The 23,117-nt window shown below is 42.5% G+C and overlaps 1 protein-coding gene across 5 annotated transcripts in view; it reads right to left on the bottom strand.

The window, feature by feature from the left end:
• Positions 1 to 23,117, bottom strand: part of LOC311017181 (rho guanine nucleotide exchange factor 10-like protein) — a 59,155-nt gene that overhangs the window by 4,458 nt on the left and 31,580 nt on the right. For all 5 annotated transcript variants that reach the window (XM_084015365.1, XM_084015367.1, XM_084015369.1 and 2 more), the window contains 18 exons: positions 22,489 to 22,592; positions 21,523 to 21,600; positions 21,185 to 21,364; positions 20,001 to 20,117; positions 19,451 to 19,543; positions 15,624 to 15,794; positions 14,919 to 15,064; positions 14,423 to 14,589; positions 13,272 to 13,387; positions 12,749 to 12,876; positions 12,551 to 12,651; positions 11,143 to 11,264; positions 10,177 to 10,263; positions 9,088 to 9,290; positions 6,838 to 6,995; positions 6,614 to 6,756; positions 1,498 to 1,669; positions 1,071 to 1,187 (listed from right to left, as the gene is read on the bottom strand). In XM_084015365.1, coding sequence (XP_083871491.1) covers positions 1,071 to 1,187; positions 1,498 to 1,669; positions 6,614 to 6,756; positions 6,838 to 6,995; positions 9,088 to 9,290; positions 10,177 to 10,263; positions 11,143 to 11,264; positions 12,551 to 12,651; positions 12,749 to 12,876; positions 13,272 to 13,387; positions 14,423 to 14,589; positions 14,919 to 15,064; positions 15,624 to 15,794; positions 19,451 to 19,543; positions 20,001 to 20,117; positions 21,185 to 21,364; positions 21,523 to 21,600; positions 22,489 to 22,592 — 2,403 coding nt within the window. The remainder of the gene's footprint in view (positions 1 to 1,070; positions 1,188 to 1,497; positions 1,670 to 6,613; positions 6,757 to 6,837; positions 6,996 to 9,087; positions 9,291 to 10,176; positions 10,264 to 11,142; positions 11,265 to 12,550; positions 12,652 to 12,748; positions 12,877 to 13,271; positions 13,388 to 14,422; positions 14,590 to 14,918; positions 15,065 to 15,623; positions 15,795 to 19,450; positions 19,544 to 20,000; positions 20,118 to 21,184; positions 21,365 to 21,522; positions 21,601 to 22,488; positions 22,593 to 23,117) is intronic.

The following is a 23,117-nucleotide window of genomic DNA, read 5'->3' as shown; positions in this document are numbered from 1 at the left end:
AAATGTTCAAATATTCCAGCCACTATCAGCCCAACAACCGGGGATTCGAGTTGACATGTTTGTGCAGGTGTGTGTTTGTTCAGGAAAGCTGTGAAGTGGAAATAAAGTTCAAGGGGTAAGGTTTAGTAAAAAAAGGCAAAATAAGTAGGAATTTCTGAAAAACAAAACAATCACAAACCTACATGAATGTGTGTCTGTATCTGCAGAGACTCTGCCTCTCCTGTATTTTCTTATTTTGCTGTGTTTGGGACATTTCAATCAGGTGCCAGATCATAAGCACTCATCCGAGAAGAAACTACGAAAATGGTGAACAAACCCACAAATATAGCGAGACCAAACGACAAGAGGTACAAAGCTTGTTCCACAATGAGAGTGAATCTGTGGTTGGCTTTCACCATAACCCGCAGAGAGGGGCCAACAACCACAACCGACAAATCCCACTCATAGTGCCTTTAATATCAACGTCCTCACTGACATCACTGGGAACAAATCCAGAGAGTGTATCTCACACTGGAAAGGGTCAAAATATGATCTCAACCAATTGACATCTGGGAGCTTGAAACAACAGAAATTGTAAATGACTTTAACTGGTTATATAATTACTATTATTATTTGTATTATTATTATTATTATTATTATTTGTTGTCAGTAGTGGACACAATGGACAAAGGTTAACGTGGTGACTCACTAGAACAAGCTGAGAGAACATGCGCTCAAATACACGTCAACGTTTTTCAAAATAAAACGCAACAAAAAAAGACCGTTGGACCGGTCTATCAGCCAACTTGTCAAATACTGACGGCTGGTCAGTGCTGCTCGAAAGATAGTCCACGCTCAGGTGGACGGGTCAAACAAACACAGGACTTCAGTGCAGGAGACTGCTGTTAGTGCTGAAAGTGGGTTTGTTGCATAAAATGCTTTCCTGTGAAGACGGACGTTTATTCTGAAAGGACGTGGAAGGTAAGGCCACAGGCCAAGTGTCAGTATGGGTTCTTCAATGTGTAAAAATGTGGCTGGAAGATAACCGTGACTTGAGTCCCAGAGAACATGCTGCTGGGCCCAGCGCTGACCTGTGATCTTGGGGATGCCCTCCAGGGTGGGCACGGGGAAGGTGAGGATGAGTCCTCGGGTGGTCCCGACCCACAGCAGGCCCTGGCAGATCAGCAAGCTGGAGACACAAACCTGACCTGGAATACAAACATGACAGGATTACAGTATGTTTCACAATGGTCAGATCGCCATCTCCCAGAATCCAATTCAGTCACCGAGCAGTTCAGGAGATGCTGTCAAGTTATCTCCTTAGTGAATTAAGAATAGAGAGATAATAACACCCAGCAGGTGCAAAGTAAGAAAATGGATTTACTGACAAAAATCAAATACAGTAAAATGAGCTCATTCCTCCTCCTCCGCTGCCCAGCTGAATATATCAATGGTGTTCTGTAAACTAATAGAGGTTGTATAGCAAGTGTGTGATGTGAGCAGGTATGGTCATCTTGCCTGGTGTCAGGTGGGCGGTGCGGGTGGAGATGTTGACTTCCTGTAGTGGTTCCAGGGTCTCTGTGTGAAACAGGTGGATGGAGCAGTCCTGGGTGAAGGCCATCCAGACCCCCCCGCCTGAACCAACCATGTGACTGACTGTGCAGCCAGGATCAGAGTGGGCTGTGAAGCTCTACAGTACAGAAGCAGAGAGGAACTCAAGCTTAACATGGAGTATGATTTGGTCGTATGGAGAAAAATGTGTTTTTTCCCCCAAGCACATGAAATCTATTTTGTAGAAAGAAAAGAAAGAAAAATGTATTTTGTGTTTGCTATTATCCATAAAAGAATACAATTCAAATATTTTCTCCTTTACTCCATCACTATCACAACACTAGTTAAGAGAATGGAGAGAGCACACATTGGAACTACTTACTTATCTTTATGATTCTGCTGGTAAATGATTCTGTGCTTTATCAGCTTACAGAGGATTGCTAACTAACTACCAATGTAGCTTGTTTCCAAAACACAAACCTCCAAGTGATATTTCATAAACTGTGTACTACTGAGAATAAAAGCATATATTATGGACTATATGAGAGAGAGCTGACACCCATGGTCATATTGTACATCTATATACATGAAATTTTTTTTTTTTTTAAATCAAAATCCAAAATATGTTTCACTTCCTCAAAAACATAGAAGGATGTCTGCAAACATCAGCAAGGACCAAACACATCTAAACCAATAATATCATGACATTCATCATCAACCAATCTACAACTTCAGCTCAGTTTGTCGTTCTGATCTGCAGAGCGGGAGCGAGCTTGGAAGTCAGCCATCCAAGTGTGAAGACTTCCAGTTTCAAAATAAAGGCCAAACAAAGTGTAGATTAAAAAATAAATATATGGATGTGAGATAAATTGATTTTATTCATAAAAGGTGTAAAACATGTAATCTGTGTCTCTAATAAATTAAAGAAAACTGCTGTATAATTGTGTGGGCTGCACGGTGGTGTCGTGGTTGGCACTGTCGCCTCACAGCGAGAGGGTCCCCGGGTTCCATTCCCGGTTCAGGTTCGGATTCCCTCTGTGTGGTGTCAGTGTGGGTTCTCTACGGGTTCTCCGGCTTCCTCCCACAGTCCAGAAACATGCAGGATGGGGATAGGATGATTGATAGCCTGGCGACCAGGGTGTACCCTGCCTTCGCTCAATGGGATCGGTTCCAGCCCCCCGTGACCCTGAATACAGGATAAGTGGTTGCTGATGGCTGAATAACTGTGTCTTTATTCTGCCCCATACTCCCGATCTGGGCCATCTGAATGTGTTTAGTTCTAGTGCACTAGACCACAGTTCAGTAGCGTCACCACGTAGCAGCCGGAATGCATTTCAGAGGCATCATCTTATATCCATGAAGGTGCCATATCGGCTCAGCTCATCCTGGAGAAACTCTGCAACATCCAGCAGATTAGAACGGGCTTTACGCTGCCCAAAGTCTGCAAACTAATAACAATATCATTTATATCAATTAATGACACTAGTATCTCCCCATGTCTCCCAAGCAATAGGGCCATGTTTGCATCCTGACGTGGTCTAATGAGAGCTGTTGGGGTTTCTAATTTTCTCATTCGTATAGCTTCCTCTTGGATGAGTGCTTATGATCCAGCACCTGGTCACTACGCTGTGTTCGAGGTAAAGGCCCGCAACTGTCCCGGCATAATAAGAAAATACAGGAGAGGCAGAGTCTCTGCACTTCTAGTGGATCAGAAGTGATGATTGAGGGATTATGTTTTGAGTCTGGTAAAATCCTACTCATTGTGCCTTTGAGCTAAATCCCTTTTCAGCTTCTGTGGAAAATTAGGACAGCAGTACTGTGCCGTGAGCCAGCTGTGAGGAGTTCCTGGCACATGATGATACATGTTGATATAATGCAGTATATACGATTTCTACAGTGGGGTAGCATTATATGGTTATATATGAAACAGTAGTATGTTCTTCAAAAGGTAACACACCCCAAGTCAATTCAGCCCAGTCCCATGGCTGTTCCACAAATAGTCACAAAATCCAATCCATTGGTTTCATGTACACACATACGGATTGTACACTTTTCTTCTAATGGTGCGTTCCAGTGACATCGGAAGTCTGAAGTTTCAGACCTTAAACTAAGAAAAGTACAATTGAATGCCCGTCGAAGTCGGACCTCCTACTAGCGATTCGACCCATGGAGACCCACATCATGAGAACCAATAGGCTATAAACTTGACTTTTCTGCATGGAGGGTTGTATTAGACACAGCAATTCTAACACAACTTGTTTTGCATATAAACTGGCGTGAAAATAAATCACTATCATCTCTTGGCATGAAAATATGCGGTAAAATGTAAATACCCAATTCCCTTTATAGCGATATGTGTGTGTAAGTAGACTGAATTGCTGAAAGTCACAATGCCTCTTTAAAATGTAATGCGAGGAGGATGCCATGTCAAACCCTTCAACGCCATCAATGTGATCACTCATATGAAGATCCGCGATCCAGAAGTTTACAAACTATATCTGAACCAAGCAAGCAGGCAGCCCAACAGGCTGGAGCCCAAAGCAGCAAGCACTTTACAAGCCAAGGACACAGCCTGTGATCCAACTCATTCACAGGCAAAATAATGGAGATGATCACTCTTTACCAACCACCTTCCGTAGTGGATCTTGCCCGCTGAAAGGGCTTCCAAGTCACCAATACTTTTCCGACGTCTCCTTCCCTTCATGCACGACACGGTGGCTTCACAGTTTTATGATCCAAACATTTTCACATAGTGTAATGTCAATTCATCAAAATTGTGTGATGTGACCATGCATATACGTTTCCTATATTAAGTGTTCTAGTATGATCATGGGTTCTACAACCTTAGTGAGTATAAAGAGAGAGGCACTTCTGAGACCGCCCTGCTACTTGTTTAATACATGTTTACACGAATAACCAAGAGCTTTGTATGAAGACGAGACCTGCTCCTTAAAAGTCTCAGACTTGTCTCCGCTTTGATCAGAGGTTGATGGTTTGTGAAGCCTTTCTCCTTTCCTTGCTTGCTATACTAAATGTTGGGACCTAACCGTTAGGACTACACAATGCGGCCTACAGAAGCCTACACATGCGGCCAGGACAACAGGACAAAGGGGGTTAAAAACTACACCGCCATTTTAGTTTCACATCTCACCCAGGTGAGAGATGCGACACCACACAACCAGTGCCCTATTGGCTGACAATCTTCAGGGAACCCCGGGGGGTCCCCTGGAGCGGCCTGAGCTTTATAAACCGAAGCCGCCTGGAGAACGCTCTCTTACTCACTCTTACTCTGACTCCTACTCTGGCGTCTCTTCCTACAACCGGCGCAACACCACGTTGCAACGGGAGGCGACCCCCTCCTGCAGCGCACCGCTGCAACAAGAGGAACCAAGCCGGTTCCTGCCTTCCAGCTACCAGACGCTGTCTGAAGTAAGCTGACTAAATCGCCAAGCCGCGATTATATCGCAGCTCGTGGAAGGAGGAAACACCAACTGTTTTCTTTATTTGAGTTTGATCAACGAGAGGAAACCCGCTCCGCTCTCGTCTGGACGAAGCCGACTCATCACGTCCCCCGCTGACGCCGGGGCCCACGAACTACCGCCGTTACGGAACGCCGTCATCGCCGATACCAGTAAGAGGCTATCAGTCTGGGCAGAGACATAAGTGATAGTGTAGGATACGCTTGTAATTCTTGCTAACGTGTTTTAAGTTCTGATCGCGGACCGCAGAGTCCGTTGGTTCATGTGCTGCTGTATTTGAATACTGATGTGTACCCACGCAGCTGGGTTGATTTCTGTAACAGTGTTTGCGACTAACCTCCGCCATATTCGCGAGCTCAGAAAGCCTCTACTATCAATTAAAAGACCGGTCTCGCGGAATAAACGCCAGTTTATTCACTCGAGCCCGTGTGATAGCGGCACGGCTTCTGGGCCTCAGAATATCGCTCGCGCATTCTCTCTCTCTTTGTTTGTGTCCCGCTAACACACACACACACACACACACACACACACACGTGTCCTAAGCCAGCTGTTCCCGGCGGACGCTAGGGACATAGCTACATCTGGTGGCTACATACGGCTATCTCTCTCTCTCTTTCTCTCTCTCTCTCTCTCTCTCTCGCTACTCCATCGGACGCCAGTGGCTCCGCCCCTGAACGCTGCGAGGAATAGCTCCACCTCTCTCTCTCTACACGCACACACGCACACACACACGCACACACAAACACACACACACTCCACGTGTGTCTCTCCCTTTGTTTAGCTTAGCTTTGTGTGTTAGGTAGTTAGGTAATAAGGCTTTGTTAATTGCAGTGTTATTGATTGTGATCATTATTACTGATTTTAATAAATCTTATTATATTATAACTAGCAGTCTCTTGTGCTTGTTGTGTATATGTCACTGGATAACAGCAGGTTGTGAAGGCTAGTGCTTGAATTTCACGCCCTTCTTAATTGTTAGATTGTTTTTATGCTTCCATGCCAATGATCACGATGATTGGCATGTGAGGATAAAACCTTTATATTGAGACTGAATACAGTTTTAGGTTATCTTTTCCCTGATCCCAGGGTGGTGCCCCATTTATTCATGATTATATCATGATAATATATTAAATATAATTATTAATACCGATAATCATATTGATATTAATAATTAACTGTTGATAACCAAATCTGCTCCTGCTACAACCCCAACATAAACATACAAAGACACCTGCTGATCCGAGGAATCCTTATTTCATTCTCACTTTGAGGGAAATTTTCCACAACACAGAAAACTAACGCGGTTATTAACTTGTTATTCATGGGATCCCCTGTTATTTCTTAAGAGAACAATGCTGTAAAACTATGATTTATGGGAAAAAAAATACATTTGTTTTTCAAATTCACAAACGTGTAAAGTTTAACCATTTGCAGTATGTAAAAACATGATTATCATAGAAACTTGTTTGATGCAAATCATATTGGCATCAGTTAATATTGGTAATCGGCCAACATTTTCATATCGGTGCATCTTTACACCTTAAGGCCCTTTGATTCTCCATATTTAACAGGACAGCCCACCTGTTGGTGATGTGATGGCATACCTGTGTGTGGAGGCTGGATCCTTGGATGACAGTGACTTGGTTGCCACAGCTGGACCACGCAGCGTCTCCAAGGGTCAGCAGACTGCAGACTGGCTCGGAGCCCAGAGACACCAACCTGCATGAGTCCACGTCCCACAGTCTCTCTGAGAAGAAGAAGGATCCATGGTTTAGCGTCTACTGTGGCAGTGTAACGTGGACCACAGCGCAATGTAAGCGTCCCTCACCGCCAGCCTTCCTCTGGTACACCGCCACTTTGCCGTTGGCCAGCCCAGCGAAGAGGAAGGTCAGCGAGTGTTTGAGGCAGAGGACGGGACAGCTGTCAGGGATGACCAAGGTCAGCAGGCACTGAACCGCTGTGTCCACGCTGCCGTACACACAGATGCTGGGAAGACAAGGAACACGTCAGCTACAACGCAAACAATGGAAGACGAGCTTGAAGGAATAGATGTTGCTCCTTCTCTTAAATTCAGCCTCCATGGATCTCAACTTCCAAGATGGAGTCAGGACATGGTTAGCCTAGCTTAGCATTAGTGTTGGGAAATGTAATAGGTTATAGATAACTAGTTACACTGTTAAACATGTAATAAGTCATGCAAATAGTTTTGATGACTTCAGGAAAGTAATGTTTTATATTTTGATTACTTTTCTTTTAAACTGAGCAATAAAGCTGAAAGTCTTAAAACATACATTTAAAGGTGGAGTAGGTGATTCTGGTCACATGACACATTTGGTTCTCATTATTTGTGCAGCTTGTAAAGACATAAACGTGATGGTTGGATTATTTATGCTGTGAGTATAAGGAAAACACCTTGAAGATTTTATTCAAACTATTTAGAACATTGGTATTGCACAACATACGACACTGTACTAGGGATGAAACCTTTCTATTGTCCTTGTGGATCTGGGTAGTGATCCTGTATCATCCAGACACAGCAACTGGCTATCATAACTGACCCTGTCTCAGTGCTCCATGTTGCCACACAATAATAAGTTGTTGGTGGAGGAGCATCTGCTGATCACGTGTCAGCCAGAGGTCCAACAGCTGTGACTGCTTCAAGCTCAGTCCTCGGATTATGGCCTGTAAAGTAACAGACTTGTTTTTAGATATTAGCATTGAACAGAGCTTTATTGTCCTCAAAGAGGCATTTTTTATCCACTGTACATGCCAGGTAGACGACTACAGAGAACCTGCTGACCAGCATATCAGCAGAAAGCCTGGAAGGTTTCATCGACAAACAAAAAGGCTGAAAGTATTAAAAATAAAAACAAAAGGTTGGCTGTGTAATATTGCTAACCATGTTAATATGCTAATATTTTAGATTTGGCTGATATACAGTTACCACAGCTAACTGTTGCTAGCTAGCTAGCAATAAGTTACTGCATTGGAACACCCATTTCAAAAATGTTTCCTACTCTAACATGCTAGCTTGACATATATGCCTTCCATTATCGGCAATGTGGTTGTTTTACGTCTGTCCACTAGAGGGCGTTCCAAAAACATGACCAATAAATATGTTGAACTACCAACACCTTTACCAGCTGACAGCTTTCTAGATAAGTAATAATTAAGAAAGTAAAACAACCACATTGCTAACATAATACCATGAGGCAAGATCCTAAATTCAAACATTGGCAGGTCACGCGTGAGCGTATGCACGAGGTATTTTGCTTGTTACCTGACTTTGCCCATGAATACATGTAGCCCACTGTACGGGCACTGAGCACCATAGAGAGCATAAGCATACACAAAAATAACACGGTGGGGCGGCCGGCAGGCATAGCTACTGATTGTGGTTACATTAACTTACCGTATTGTTTCCGTAAGTTTGTCATGGAACATTTCAACGTTGACAGCATTTCCTCCAACGTTATGTTGGGGCTCTTTTTTCTGATTTCGGGAATAAAATGATTCTTGAACTTGCAGCACTGGAAAGCGGTTTTATCGGACAGCATGTCTACCCACGTACTCAGCTTTGAGTAATGCGCTTTGATTTCATTGGTAGTCAAGAGGGGCTGCAAATTCAAGCAAGAAAACCAATCGAATAAGTCCCAATGTTTTTTCTAAATTGCTTTGTTTGGAATAGAAATATGCCAAAAACGCTGCAAAGCACCACAATTAATGTTATATTATGCTTTTTATCCAGAAAGAATATATTTGAATGACACCACTTAATAATCACCAATATTTTCATTCAAAACTGTTAAAAACTGTTTTTAAGTAACTGTAACAGATTACAATTACATTTATCTTTTAATTTAATGATGTAACACTAAACCATTTCATGTAACTAGTTACTCCAATTACTGCTTAGCATAAAGCCTGGAAGCAGGGAGGAACAGCTGGCCCAGCTCTGTCAGAAATACACCCACCAACAGCTTTTAAGCGACTAAATAACATGTTGAATTGGATTTGTTCACAGCTGACTGGATGGAGCAGATAAAGGTCATCGGTCTGCGGGTAGCGAGGCACTGACCTGCCGTCCTGAAGGCCAACACAAATGATGTTTCCCATCTTGGCTGCAGTCTGGACCTTGTCAGCCTCCCTGTCCTCCTTCACATATTCCAGACAGAGGACTGGGGCCTTCAGCGGGACGGTCTTGACCAGGCGAGGAGTGGCTCGGTTAAGGGAGAAGATCTCCACTTGGCCAGTGTTGGAGCTGCTTCCCCCACCAGCAACCTAAACTCCATTGGAGAAAAAAGCTTGTCTAAGTAAATTAATGAAAATAATAACAGTTCTCCAAAATCAGCAATCATGTAAAAAATAAACAAATTCACATACAAAGAAAAGAAAGATTTTGGTAAAAAATTATGTATTTAAAGTTGTACTCCGTAACATGGTCATCTATTTAATTGTCTTTTAAGTTCCTCTCAAAGAGTGAGTTAAAAGAATGGTGGTTGATCATGTGACCACTAATGAAAGTGCTTGTTGCTGCTTTGTCCAGAAATAGGATCTCTGTGTCTGTGGCCACATTCCCACTAAACTCTAAATGAGTTTAATCTTTTTCCGTCAGTCAGCAGCGGTTGGTCTGCAGGTGGAGCTACTCACCGAAGTATGCTGCGTTTACTTGGAATCAGTAACTTCCAACTGCTGAGTCAGGCTCCCTCTAGTCTAAAGTGTTTGACCAGGTACATTTCATTACTGCTGACTCACAATGGAGGATCAACAGGCAGAGAAAGAAGACCATTCAACTTCCAGTCCAAGAAAAAGAAACAACAAACTAATGGAAGTGAAGAAGGAAAGTCATCAAGAAGCAAAGTGACGAGGGAGAACCACGGACCTCCTTTCAGTGTGGAGCATTTGAAGGCATCACGCAGATGAGAGACAGTCACACTGTTGGTGAGGGAGATGAGTCCCAGAGGCCCTGCAGTTCCATCTACCGCCACAGACAACTTTACGTACAACTTTAATGTGATTTCCGTTTCCTCTAGAGAGAACTCCCTGGATGGTGAGTCGTGAGTAGCGAGTGATTTCAAACACAACCGTAGTTTACAGCACTCAAAGCTTTCAAGTGGATCTGCTTTTCAGCGGGGTCTACCTGCAGGCCCTCCGCCCCTGTACTCACCCAGAGGTAACCTTGTGGTAAGGATGTACTGGCAACACAGAACCCAAGCAGGCTGGACTGAGATGGACTATGAAGAGCTGCCTCCAGCTGCACAGAAGGACAGAGACATGTCTCATTTACTGCAGGACTCCACTACAGCTATCTATGACAGTGCACACTATATAATGATAACTAAACACATTCTGAAATTAATACATATTCCCATTAATAAATAATAGAAGCAGCTGAAATACATATTGCAATTAAAAAACAATAAACACATAGAAATCCCAATACTGGAACAAAGTTAAAGCTGAAATGAGCACAGACATGAATAATACAATCGGCATATTTTCATGAACAAATATTAGAATCATCATAAGAGTTGAAATATAAATTCAAGTTAATAAATAAACAAATAGCCATACAAATACTATAATAAATATATTATAAGGAAAAGCTGAAATGAGCACATGCATGATAAAATAATTATTAAATGAATACATGTTGGTAATTAATCAGGAAATGAGTTAACCAATCAACATTTATCAATTTCTAAATGTCTTTGTTTATATATATATATATATATATATATATATATATATATATATATATATGTATTTATACATGTATTTCGTTATATATGTCTAGTTATTGATGATTATGTTATTCCAACATGTATAAAGACATGAGCACAACCCTCAGCATCACACAGCCAGAGGCACAGCCTACACACACACACACACACACACACACACAATGATGATCCAAAAAAAAACATTTTCAGATTTGTGATGGTCTCAATTTCATCATTTTGTGATTCCTTCTAACAGTTTGTTTTCCTAAAAATCACGTATACGTCTGCTGGAAAAATCTGTTCTTCACAGCTATTTGTTCTGCTAAACAACCAGTATATATGGCTGATCAGTGACCTATAAATCCAACCGAGTGTGTGTGTGTGTACAAGTACATGGCAGGAGCTCTCACCTTCAGTGTGTGTGTTTTGGAGGAGAAGACGGGAAGTTTGCAGGTCAACAATGGACAACTTAACGGAGCTTTTATCTTCCCATCGTCTTCAGCACATTCCCATCCCGGAGTGTTTTCCTGTTCTGAGCAGACACACACACATACACACACACACACACACACACACACACACACACACACACACACACACACACACACACACACACACACACACACACACACACACACACACACACACACACACACACACACACACACACACACACACACACACACACACACACCTTTTAGTGACGAGTGGGATCTACTTTCTCATAACAAATGTCCAACACGTGAAACATCACTTGTTTGTACTGGACAGCTGTAGCATGATGATGCCAACGTGTCCCTCCATAGAAAACTGTATTTAAACCTGCCTCAACCTTTCTGGTCACATGACCCCTGGACTTGAGCTACCAACTGCCATTCTCCTGAAACGGATCTGAGGGCCCCTAATTCACAGACTTGTGTTGATCCTTCATAATCGATCAAAAGTTGGGATAATAACGTGACTGGTGCCGTCCATCAATCGTTTGAGATCTGATCAGATACTGATACATATTGTTATCCGTTATTGAAACATAAATGCATAACATAAACAAACATTAGGATCACTTTAATGTGGGGACATGTAGCGGGCAGGATGGCTACAGGGAACAAATTGCTGCCAACAGTCTTGTCTGTTAACTTTATATGGCGATAAGTAAATTTTTAGTTATTATTAGCTCTAGTTGTCTCGGTTCAATAAAGATCGCCAACAGCTTTACAGTTGTACCAATTTTCATTTCCCTGTTTTTCATCTTGCTGCCAAAAGTTGATCATATCTCAATACGATTTTGTACACAGCACATATACAACAGACTGGTGATGTTGACTCTACACTAATCAGCTGAGCTATGTCCAGTATGCAGACATACTGGACATAGCACTCACACCACACCGTGGGCTCAGTCTCCACATGGCAGAGCTGCTGGAAACAAAGCCGAGGACACGCGTGCATACATCGGACTGAATGCTTTATGGTCCAGAAGTCACAGGGGGTTTCCAACCAAAGGGGAAAAAAACAAACCAGCCAGGTGGTTTGTTGGCCAATGAGCTCAGCACACAAGCTTTCAATGGCATGTTGAATGGTATGAAAATTCAACTTCAGACAGATGTATATGTCTATATATGTTTGTATATATACATATACAGTATATGTATGTATATGTATATATATGTATATGTTTGTATATGTGTTTCTCCAACGCTCACAATAAAAGCCAGAAACATGTAGACATGACCTACAAGTGTTGCAGTGTTGGGTGTTATCTGAACTCTAGTGAGGGAGTCTGAGGAATCTCAAGTCCAAGTTTGCTGCTGAACTCACTCTGAGCTATCTTGGCGAGGTGAAGCCGGTTCACCCAGGAGATCTTACTGAGGGGGCTGGGAGTGTTGAAGACCACGATGATGCTCACGGGACGGCCACACCTGGGAACAACAGTGGACATGAAACCACGTGAGGCTTGAAAATCCAAACGCTACGCGCCTCAACCGGAGTCTCTCCTCCGAGCCTCCCTACACTCACTTGTCAGGTTTCCCCGGTACCGACAGACGCAGGCGACACTTGTTGGCATTCTGGATCTCCTCCTCCTTCAGGCGGATGAGCCTCTGCAAAGCCAGACACCAGTCCTCAGACACCGTGGTGTTCAAATTCTGATGGGAAGGGTAAGGAAGGATGGAGCAGTTATTATTAACATCCTCTACGAAAGATGGCGGAGCAGCGGAGCTTCTTCACCAGGCAGCCAAGGCTTTTATTAAACGTAGGCCTTATACGTTATGATATAGTTGGACTTACTCTGGTGGTAAAACTGGTGAGTTTTGTTCTTGTATTTTTAGTTGTCTTTCATTGATTAATCACTAACGATGAGTCACAAATGCTTGACACAATTAAAAGAGATGGAACAAAAAAGAATAACTGCAAAATAGCAAGTTAAAAAATAAAAGAAAACAAATGTGTTTCAAGATGTGCACCGTTTTGTTTGTGATTGATTTATTCCGTCTGACCGTTATCATGAATGCATTCACAGCGTCGTGATTGGAACTGTTACCTGGTAGGGTCCATGGAGGGTCCCCACCAGCCCTGAGACCTCCTCCACCACAGACAGGTCATGCTGCAGCTCCTCCAGGTCCTGGTACAGTCTCGGAGGACCCAGGAAAACTTTACCTGGACCACAGGGAGACACAGTCAGCTCCGGTACCCTCTAACACCTCAACACATTCTGTGCTGCACCCATGTGACCAACATCCCATCTGAGTGATGCATATAGTAATGGATGGGAAGGAGTCTGGTTAAGATTCTGTCATCAGTTCGCATCACTACTGACACGAGCAAATCATTTGATCACAACTACGTCAACTATGCATTTGATTACTTGTTGAAGAGAATGAAAGACAGTTGTTGACAGAGTAAACAGAGTCAGTAGTGTTCTTCTTAGGCTCAAGTACTTTGATTTGGTGACAATATTTTATATTTCAGGCCTTAAGGGAGCGAATGGAAAATAATCCTGCAAGCTTATCGATGCAATATGGATATATATCGAGTCAAGCAGCACCAGCACTAAATGTGATCATGGGAGTGTAATGAACCGACACATAAGGCGACACATCAACTGGGAAAAAACTAATGTGTGATTCTGTTGTAAAATCAAAATAATTCAATTGAATGAAAAGTAATCAAATTGAGGTAACCATTCAATATGTATGTTAATTGGTTACTAAAATTCTGGTTAACCTAATACCTAAGTGGGACAGAGTGTGCACAAACACCAAGATAACCAGACTCAGTTCATTGTAGGACACAAAGGAGAAAGAAGAGGAGGAAGAAGAGGAGGAAGAAAAGGAGGAAGAAGAGGAGGAAGAAGAGGAGGAAGAAGGAGAAAGAAGAGGAGGAAGAAGGAGAAAGAAAAGGAGAAAGAAGAGGAGGAAGAAGGAGGTATGAAGCGCTCACAATAAGTTGATTATGGTGAAATCCCATTATCACCATAATCGTGAATAGTATTGCGAGTGACTTCCAGCGAGTGTCTAGCTTGCTATCATGGTCGACAAGTAAAAAAACACCAAAAAACAGGAATTGCATTGTAAAAAAACAATGTATTTATCCTTTCTATATGCAGGGGGACCTTATGACGTATGATTACCTTATTTAAGACAGTTCTCTAACAAGGACACACACACACACACACACACACACACAGTGTACCAGTTGTGCTGGAGGTGGAGCTGTGGCGTCTGGCTGTGATGTCACTGTCCCGTCTCTGCAGACTGTCCTGCCCCACCTCCACCACCTGAGTCTGCAGCAGGGGGACACACCACTTCACTGTGTACTTGGGACCAACAGGAACCAGGCTGCTGATGTCAGGGGGCCCCCTGGTGGACAAACACATTCATTATTAAGGGCAGCTGTCTCTCAGTCTGAACCACAGCCCCCGGTCCCCCACGTTGTTCCATCCCATCACCAAGGATCTCCAGGAGAACAGATGCACCACCGGTTGGCTGCTCAAGAACTAGGTCCCACTCTTCGTTTGATTTCGCCTGCTCATTTAACTACTTTCTGTTTGTCAAAGCTCCAAAGACCGACCTTCCCATTTCTGCATTTAGATTTTAATAGAAGAGTGCATGTGACTCATCAACGTGTTGCAGAGAGACCAGGAGAGATGAAGCAGCAGCTTCAGGGTTACACAGTCCGAGGTTCTCACTTCAGGTTGACGTTTGCACAGATGAGGGTGTCGTTGAGGAGGAACACCTTGCGCTCCTTCGACTTGAGGACTTGACCTTTATCGCCATACACGGTTTCAGTCAGCAGTTCACACTGAACCAGCTGTCTCAGCTCCGAGTTCAGCAGCTGGAAGAACAAAGCAGCTCACTGAGTAAAGCAGAGCCCCAAACACTCATAGAACTGCATGAAAGAGGAAATTAACTCTGTGAGTCTGTGTCATACGTTGATATCATTCAGGTGTTTAGCAGCATTCTTTGGACATGTATACAGCACATCCACTATAGGAGCCTCTGTGGTGTTTTTACTTTGTGACACACGACCTCTTTCCTGTTTACATCCAGCTCTCAACTTGGCCATGTTATAAAGTGATAAATGATATGTCATAGCATCAACGTGGGAATATTAAAAAACACAACTAACATTATGTTAATAAATATGAACAGCTGTATGTAAACAGAAATATTAGTGGAATATTCACTTTCATCAGCCAAGAAAACGGATTAGTAGGAATATTGTGCTTTTAGGACCACGTAAAGGTAGTTATGACATTGATTACACGGATTGCATTTGGGCCATTCCATCATTCTAACACCACAAAGAGGAGGTGATTGGTACAGTCTATTACAACCCCAGTCTATAAAACAGCACCCCACAGGTTGAATGAATGTATTGCACCAGGGTTCACCTTGTTGAGGTTGCGGTCCCCCACACTGTGTGCGAGCTGCTGGATCTCAGCCTGCTGGTCGGCCACACGCTTCTGCTCATTCAGCTTCTCAGCCAGAGTCTCCAGCTCAGTGAGAGCCAGCTGCAGGGGCAGCCGGTCCCCGTGGGACTCCGGGGTGTTCTTCAACATGTCCTGACACAGCGACACAGATCAAATACATCATTATCAGAATATTCTTTAGCTTATACAACCTCTCATATTGAACCACCTATGGGTAAAACGGTTTAAGTTGTTTTTTTTTCTCTTTTTTTTTTAGCAGCTAGGGGTAAAAGATAATGTAAATAGTATACAGTATTTGAAGAGAAGGATGTTTTTTTTTATCCATTTGTAAATAGAAAAAAAAAAAAAAAGTTTCATTGGCTCCTTGTTGGCTGCACGAAGAAAAAATAAAATATACACTAAATGACATTACTTCTGAAACGAAAATATGGTGAATAAAGATGCAAAATAATCAGGCAAATTCAGGTAATGTTAAGGTCTAACAAGCATGTGCTGTTTTCTGTCGGCCACCCCTCCCTTGACCTTGCCGGGGTTCTACTTAGAAGAAACAAACACAGTCCAAAATACCAATAAAGAAATAGGAAGACATTTAAACTAAGGAACTGGCTCCTACATGTGATGATGGTCCAGCAACTCCTGTCATCTGAGAGGTACAATTACTGTTTTTGTCAAAGCAGTCTGGTTGGCTTTGATGAGAGCATGGATTATATGCATATGAGTTCCCCATCACAAAGGGAAGCCTGGCAGCAGGTAAAGCAGTGAAAATACATACTATCATGGTATATATATATATATATATAGTGTCCAGTTAAACTGATGTTCATTGTTTTAGGTGTCTAAAATATGTCCACAGCAGTATACTGCCTCGCTCCATGCTGGTACTCTGAACTCCATCTACTTTAAACTGACTATGGAGATTATTTCCACAACTGTGTTACAGAATCTGTTTTGGGAGATGTTGGAGCCCAGGCTGCTCTCTGTGCTCCTCCACAGAGGGACCATGGGAAACAGCTGGTTTATTCAAGTCATCACAGTACCTGCTGTGATTCGGCACTGCCGTAGGTCAATGAGCTATTGTGTGATCTTGAAGGCAATTATTCCTGAGATAGTTTGAGGGACGCTTCAGTAAGGGGTGTATACTTATCAAACCAACTTATTGCAATTGTTTATTTTGTTTTTGTTTTTTACTCTGAAATGGCAAGTATTGTGTGATTAGTAGGAACACACATAGATTTACTGCACTTTAATTACAGGCTATTTTCTATCCACTATTTATAATAATTATCTGGATAATATCATGGATTGCAATTATTTTGGCCAGGATAAAATGTTCATATTGTCTCTAGTTCCCACACAAAAAGACTGTGTTGTTCATCACGTTTTGTCCTGATAACAGAAAGGAGTTTACATTTGTACAACGGCGTATTAGGACCACTGTAGGGGAAATGGAGCCGAGAGGGGGGCAATATTCAGACGAAAGAAGTTGCAAATTTAAACACCCATAAGATGACAATTTGGCCCATTTAAATAAAACCAACAATAACCATCAACAGTGTCACCCTAAGGACCTTAAACGAGGCGTTGTCACACGTTGTAATGGATTCGTTAGAACAATACATGCTATAGTGCTATATACATCTAGTACCGATAAGTCAGATATTGAAAGATCCCTTCAATCACACCCTTGTTCAGAAATGGCTTATATGTAACAAACTAATTTTAAATAAAAATAAATCATGCAGTATGTTATTTGGTACCAGACAAGGCCTTGGTAACTCTGTTGATTTGACTTTATCATTTAATGAAGAATCACCACTGAAACAAGTAGTGAGCTTTAAATATCTTGGTGTTTGGCTCGACCCAACTCTTTCATTTAAGCAGCATATTGAGACCATTTCTAAAAAACTCAGCTGTAATCTTGCTATTCTTTACCGTCATATAAACTGTTTTACCTTTCAGATGAGAAAAACTATCTCTCAACTATTACTTCCAATATTGGATTATGCTGATATTGTATATCAGAATACATTTGAGGTACATCTTAAATCCCTCAATGTAATTTATAATAGTCTTTGCAGATTTATTTTAAGGTGTCCATATCTAACTCACCACTGTTCTATGTACCAAACACTGAACTGGTTATCCCCCCATGCTCGAAGATGCTACCACTGGTTTCAGTTCATCTTTAAATGCATCCATTTCAACTACCCTTCTTATTTAAAACAATCCCTGTTACCATACACACCCTCATACTCACTAAGACATATTCAGCAACCCTTTTTCTTTATCCCAAGAACCAACAAAGAAATTGGGAGACGTTCATTTAAATGTAAAGCTCCTTCTGACTGGAACACTCTGCCTAGTGCCATAAGAACTATTAGCTCATTTCGTCTATTTAAAAATACACTTTTGCCCTTCCTTATAAAACCATGTACCTGCTACTAGTGTTAGAATCTTCGAGCTCCTCCTATCATATGTATGTGATTATCTGACATGGCTATTGTGTATGCATGGCCATTGTACTTATGTGTTATTGTGTTGCATAGTGCAACAGTCTTGTATTATATTGTGTCACAATGCCATGAAATGATTTGTCATGCAGTAGTGTTGATCGTCTGCATTGGTGTGTGTTGTGTGGTTGTATATGTCAAGTCAATTGGCAATTGTTATAATTGCAGCAGGTGGGGATGGAGGGGTTTTGGGATTGGTGTCTGGATTGGTGGGTTGATGAGAGCCTCTATGTATCTATGTATTTATGTATGTTATGTCTGTTGCTGTAACAATGTCTTGTCTTGTATTGTATGTTGGACCCCCTTGAAAACGAGATGACTGTTCATCTCAAGGGGTTATAACTTCAAATACATGCATACATTCATGGGAAGTTAGCTAGCATAAATGCCTGTTGTTAGCATCTTAATAAAGTAGCAAATCTGCAACTTTTTAAACTCGCTAACTTGCAACTTTTTTCTCAGACAATTGCCCAAATCTCTCAGCTGTGTGTTTTTTTCTTTTTCTCTTACATTGGCCCTAAAAAAACGTCGTACATTTGATCTTGACGTGTCACAAATCATTTCAAATGAGTCGTTGTTGGGAGGAGGTCTGGGTGGTGGACGGGTAAAAATAACTTAGTTATAATGGGAAACGAACACAGTCTCCTAAGTCATTTTGTTACGTTTTTCTTTTTTTCAGTTTCATAGTCATTTGAAATCCAATTAACCTAAACAGTAACGTGTGGTTTGTTTGTTTGTCAACACGTTTCAAACTGTTTAGAACTTCTTCTACTGAATTAAGAGTGTCGTTTAGTTGTGTGGTAACGTCTTTTTGTAGGAGGCAGGGTTTCCATGGACAGCAGGGCCAGAGAACATTCACGCCTGTCTTTGTTTTGTAAAAGCAGGTGTTGAGGAAGAAGATCTAGAGCCATTTTTTTCTTCTACCCACAATGCACTGCAGCAGACGCAGGAGTAACTGCCTTTCACTTCCTCATGTCAGAGACTCCAACACACAGTTTCAGTGCAACAATTCAGGACTTAAAATAAACCCCCACGTGGCTTCACAACCGGGACCCGGGTCAAAACAGAACCTCAATGACTGATCATTAAAACTGTGGAGTAAGTCATTAATACATAAAGGAAGAAAATGTTTCAACCTAATCCTGAAGGACCCTCAAATCATGTCCACCAGGTTGAAGCTGAATTACATTAACCATCATGGAAATCTAGCAGTTTGTGAGGATGACGATGAGAGAGCAGGGAGATGTGCTGATGCTGAACGGTGTGTCGCTCACTCACCTGCAGCAGCAAAATGAACTGAGGAAAGCGTTGGATGGGTTTGACCATCAGGCCGTACAGAGTGATTCTGTCTGGACTGGAGGCCTGCTTCTTCTAAAAGGTCACATGCAAAGTAGACAGTAGTTTTTTTTTTTACACATTCAAATTATATATTTTCAGATTCAACATGAAAGTGAACTCTTTTCATGGGCAGTTTATCGGGAAAGTCTTTCTTTTAACTAGCACAGTGCCCTTTGAGAAGTGAATGCTCTGCCTTCACAACCAAATCATGGCGACTGACTACGGTGAATCCATACTAACCTTTTAAAACGTCACACAACAACACCAACAAATTGATTGAAAGTTGATCAGAAAAATATAAACACCCGCTACAAAGTAACCACATGCAAAAGTTAACATCGCCTTTATTAAATGTATCAAATTTGGTGTTTGTGGCTGGTTGTTAAAAGCATTTGATAAAAATGTTTCATGTGCTGTAAAACTCCAGTGAGCTGCCCAGTGCAGAGTATCCAGGGTTAACTCGAGTCTGAAACAAACAACGTGTAAGCACCTTGAGTAAGTCGAGGAAAGCGGGTTTAGACAAGCAGGCCTTCTTGATCAGGGTCATGGCGTTGGTGAAGTTGTTGATGTAGTCGCTGTACACATTCAGCACCATGGACTTTGAAAACTATGGAGGAAACCGTGACTCAGGACTTTAATAAATGATTTGATACAGTTTCTCTTCAGGCACACACTTTCATTACATTCACTACATTAAAACTCGCTGCTGGAGAAGATTTAAGAGAAACAACTATTTCTCTTCATTTATCAACTAACCGTTGTAAAGATATTGGAGAAAGTTATCCAAAGATAAAGAGTGAAACGTGTATAAAATGATACACTGGATGGGTGATGGAGTGGTGGTGAAGTGGGAGAGGATACAGGGTGAGGGCTGGATTTGAAGGCTTCTTGACTGATCACATCAATCACTTGCGAGGGAGGGAGTTCCACTATTTTGGGTCTTGTTCACTAGTGATGGTAACATGGAGAGTGAGACGGGGGGTCAAGCAGGGTTCAAGTATCTGACTGTTGTGGTGAAGAGAAACTGAGCTGGAAGGCAAAGCTCTGATCTACCAGTCCGTCTAAGTTTTGACCAAAAAATTAGATCAAGGATTTTTTTCTTTCAGGCTTTAAATGTAATTTATTTGTAAACAGAACTTATCGGCGTGCGGGTCAACCATGCCGGCTGGAGTTAGCCCGCGGGTGTCTAGATGAGTGTGTCTGCTCTAGGATTTCTGGGCGAGTCCAACATCTACCCTGGGAACGCCTGGGCTCCCCCCAGGAAGAGCTGGAAACCATTGCTGGGGACCTCGGACCCAAATAAGAAGAAGAGAACGGATGGGTGGATGGCTTCAAATGGAAATCTTTCTGGTATCTGGTCCATTTCCTCTGCGTGCCTGCGTTTCCATTTCCCTGATTCACCTCCAACATGATCACATTTAAAAAATCCATCCTTTAAATGTATCAGAAAATATCAGTGTCACTGCTGTTTGTGAATGTCTTTCTCCAGAATTATGCTTTGCTAGAACCTTTTACTCTCCGTTTCCAGCGGAAGTCAATAACTCGCCTTCAATAAAACTGTGTGTGTTAGATACATCTTTTTAATAAGGCCCTCCATATGAAACTGATGACTGACGGACAGCTGGACAGCTCCAACAGAAATGAATGAGCGAAGCAGATGGGTGAGTGACTGACCGAGGCTACAAACAGGTCTCCGATCCTCTCGCTGTGATCCCACTCGGCCACGCGGGACGCCAGTGCGATCTGGAACATCGAGTGGCACTGATGGATCTCCTGCAGACGGTAGAAGATTTGACGCACCTTCTTGGTGTTCAGGATCAAGTTCTGAGGCTCCAGCAAAGGCTTCTGGTACTCCTGATGGACAAAGACAGGTCAGCTGTGAGATAGAATAGCTCCATCATCACTGATGCTCTGGGGTTGAGCTGAACAGGACAGTGAACACCAGAAATGAGCCGGGCCTTCCACACCGACATGCAGTGGGACCCAGTTACCTGAGGACAGATGTGACTCACCTGGAGGATTCTCTTGAGAGACTCCAGGTAGCTGCTCTCGCTCTGTACGATGGAGCTGAGAATGAGACGTCTGACGACCTGAAGGAGGCATCACGTTCACCCGATGTGGAAGAAAACGCATGGAATTAGCTACAGTGTGTAACATGTCCACAGTATCACGTCCATTATCACCCTGGTGTTCTTTTCTTTCAAAAACAACTCATTTAACTGTTTTCAATCACTCATTCATTCCAGTGTCTTCGTCTGTTTACATCAGGGGTGTCAATCTCATGGTCCGCGGGCCGGTCGGGTTTAATCCAGTGTGTGAGATGATTCTGCTAAGTGTAAAAATTACAGAGATGTCTGCAATTTAACAATAAAAGTAACTGCTATCTCAAATTTCTCCATGAGAGTCGCTGTTCATTCCGGAGCTGACCAACACGGATATACGATTTATATGTGGCATAAACACAACAAAGTTTACACAACCGAAGGAGGAGTATTTGATGTACAAGCGTAGTTACGTTAAGTTTAACCTGTCAACACGGAGCGTTTTATTCTGAAAATAACAGGAAGTCTTTATTTTTCTTTCACTGTTCGACTTCCTGCCTCTCCATGTTTAATTCTGGCTGAATTGATGCGCTCTGCCATTTGAAGTTGTCGTTATTTATAGGTTATTATGCTTTGACACCCCTGGTTTCCATCATGTAATCTGTAATCTACAAAATGCCACACTTGCAGGTTGCAGACGTTAAACAACATCCTCCAGAATAGGGAGGATGATGCAGCGTCGAGCTGCTGGGAGGCTTTTCATTTGCCATCTGCAGGAAGTATTGAGTTCCACTGACAGTACATCATGACTATATATGATGACTATGACTCGTTACCATGAAACCTTGAGAATAACTTTTCCATCTGCATGGATGAATAAGACTGTCTGGTTCATTAGGCAGCTGGACAATGACGACCATGAGTGCACATACACACCTGCTGACTGCTGAGGCCCTCTGGCATGGGGCAGAGCTGTGGTGGAGGGTGCTTTAACTCACACACAGACACGTCCATGTAACCTGCATCGTCCTTCCCCTCAGCTGCAACAGCAGAACACGCCAACAAATGGTCAATCTGCATTCATGCTAATGCAACCGTTAATTGTGATCACTCAGATACTGCTCAACAGCAGCTTGTTCAATGCAAGCATGTCCCAGAGTGACATTATTCTTTGCTGGGGGAAACTTTGTTTGTCCAGTCTTTGTGGGTTCTCAGGTGATATGCTTTTGCTGTGCCTGTACATCCTTTAACGCCATGGTTACACATGTCTGCTGTGGAAGAAAAACTCGTCAGGTCCAATTCTGTGGCTGGTTCAAAAGAGGTTTAATCACTGTCAGGGGAAAAAGGAAGTCTCTCTGATGTGAGTAGGGCTAGTCAGAGTTTTATACAGAGTTACAGAGAACATGGAGGAAGGTGTGATGAGTGGATTTGCATTAACTCAGTACACGCCTACTTCCGAGAGAAAGAGACTTCCTGAGAAGTCGAAGGTGTGACTGCTCTCAGGGCAGCCTGTTTTCTCTACAATATGTCACCATAGAGGCCATTCATCGGTATGCACCAGAGGA

This window comes from Eutrigla gurnardus (assembly GCF_963514095.1).
Source record: "Eutrigla gurnardus genome assembly, chromosome: 8".
Lineage (NCBI taxonomy): Eukaryota > Metazoa > Chordata > Actinopteri > Perciformes > Triglidae > Eutrigla > Eutrigla gurnardus.
This window is presented reverse-complemented; position numbering and strand designations above follow the sequence as displayed.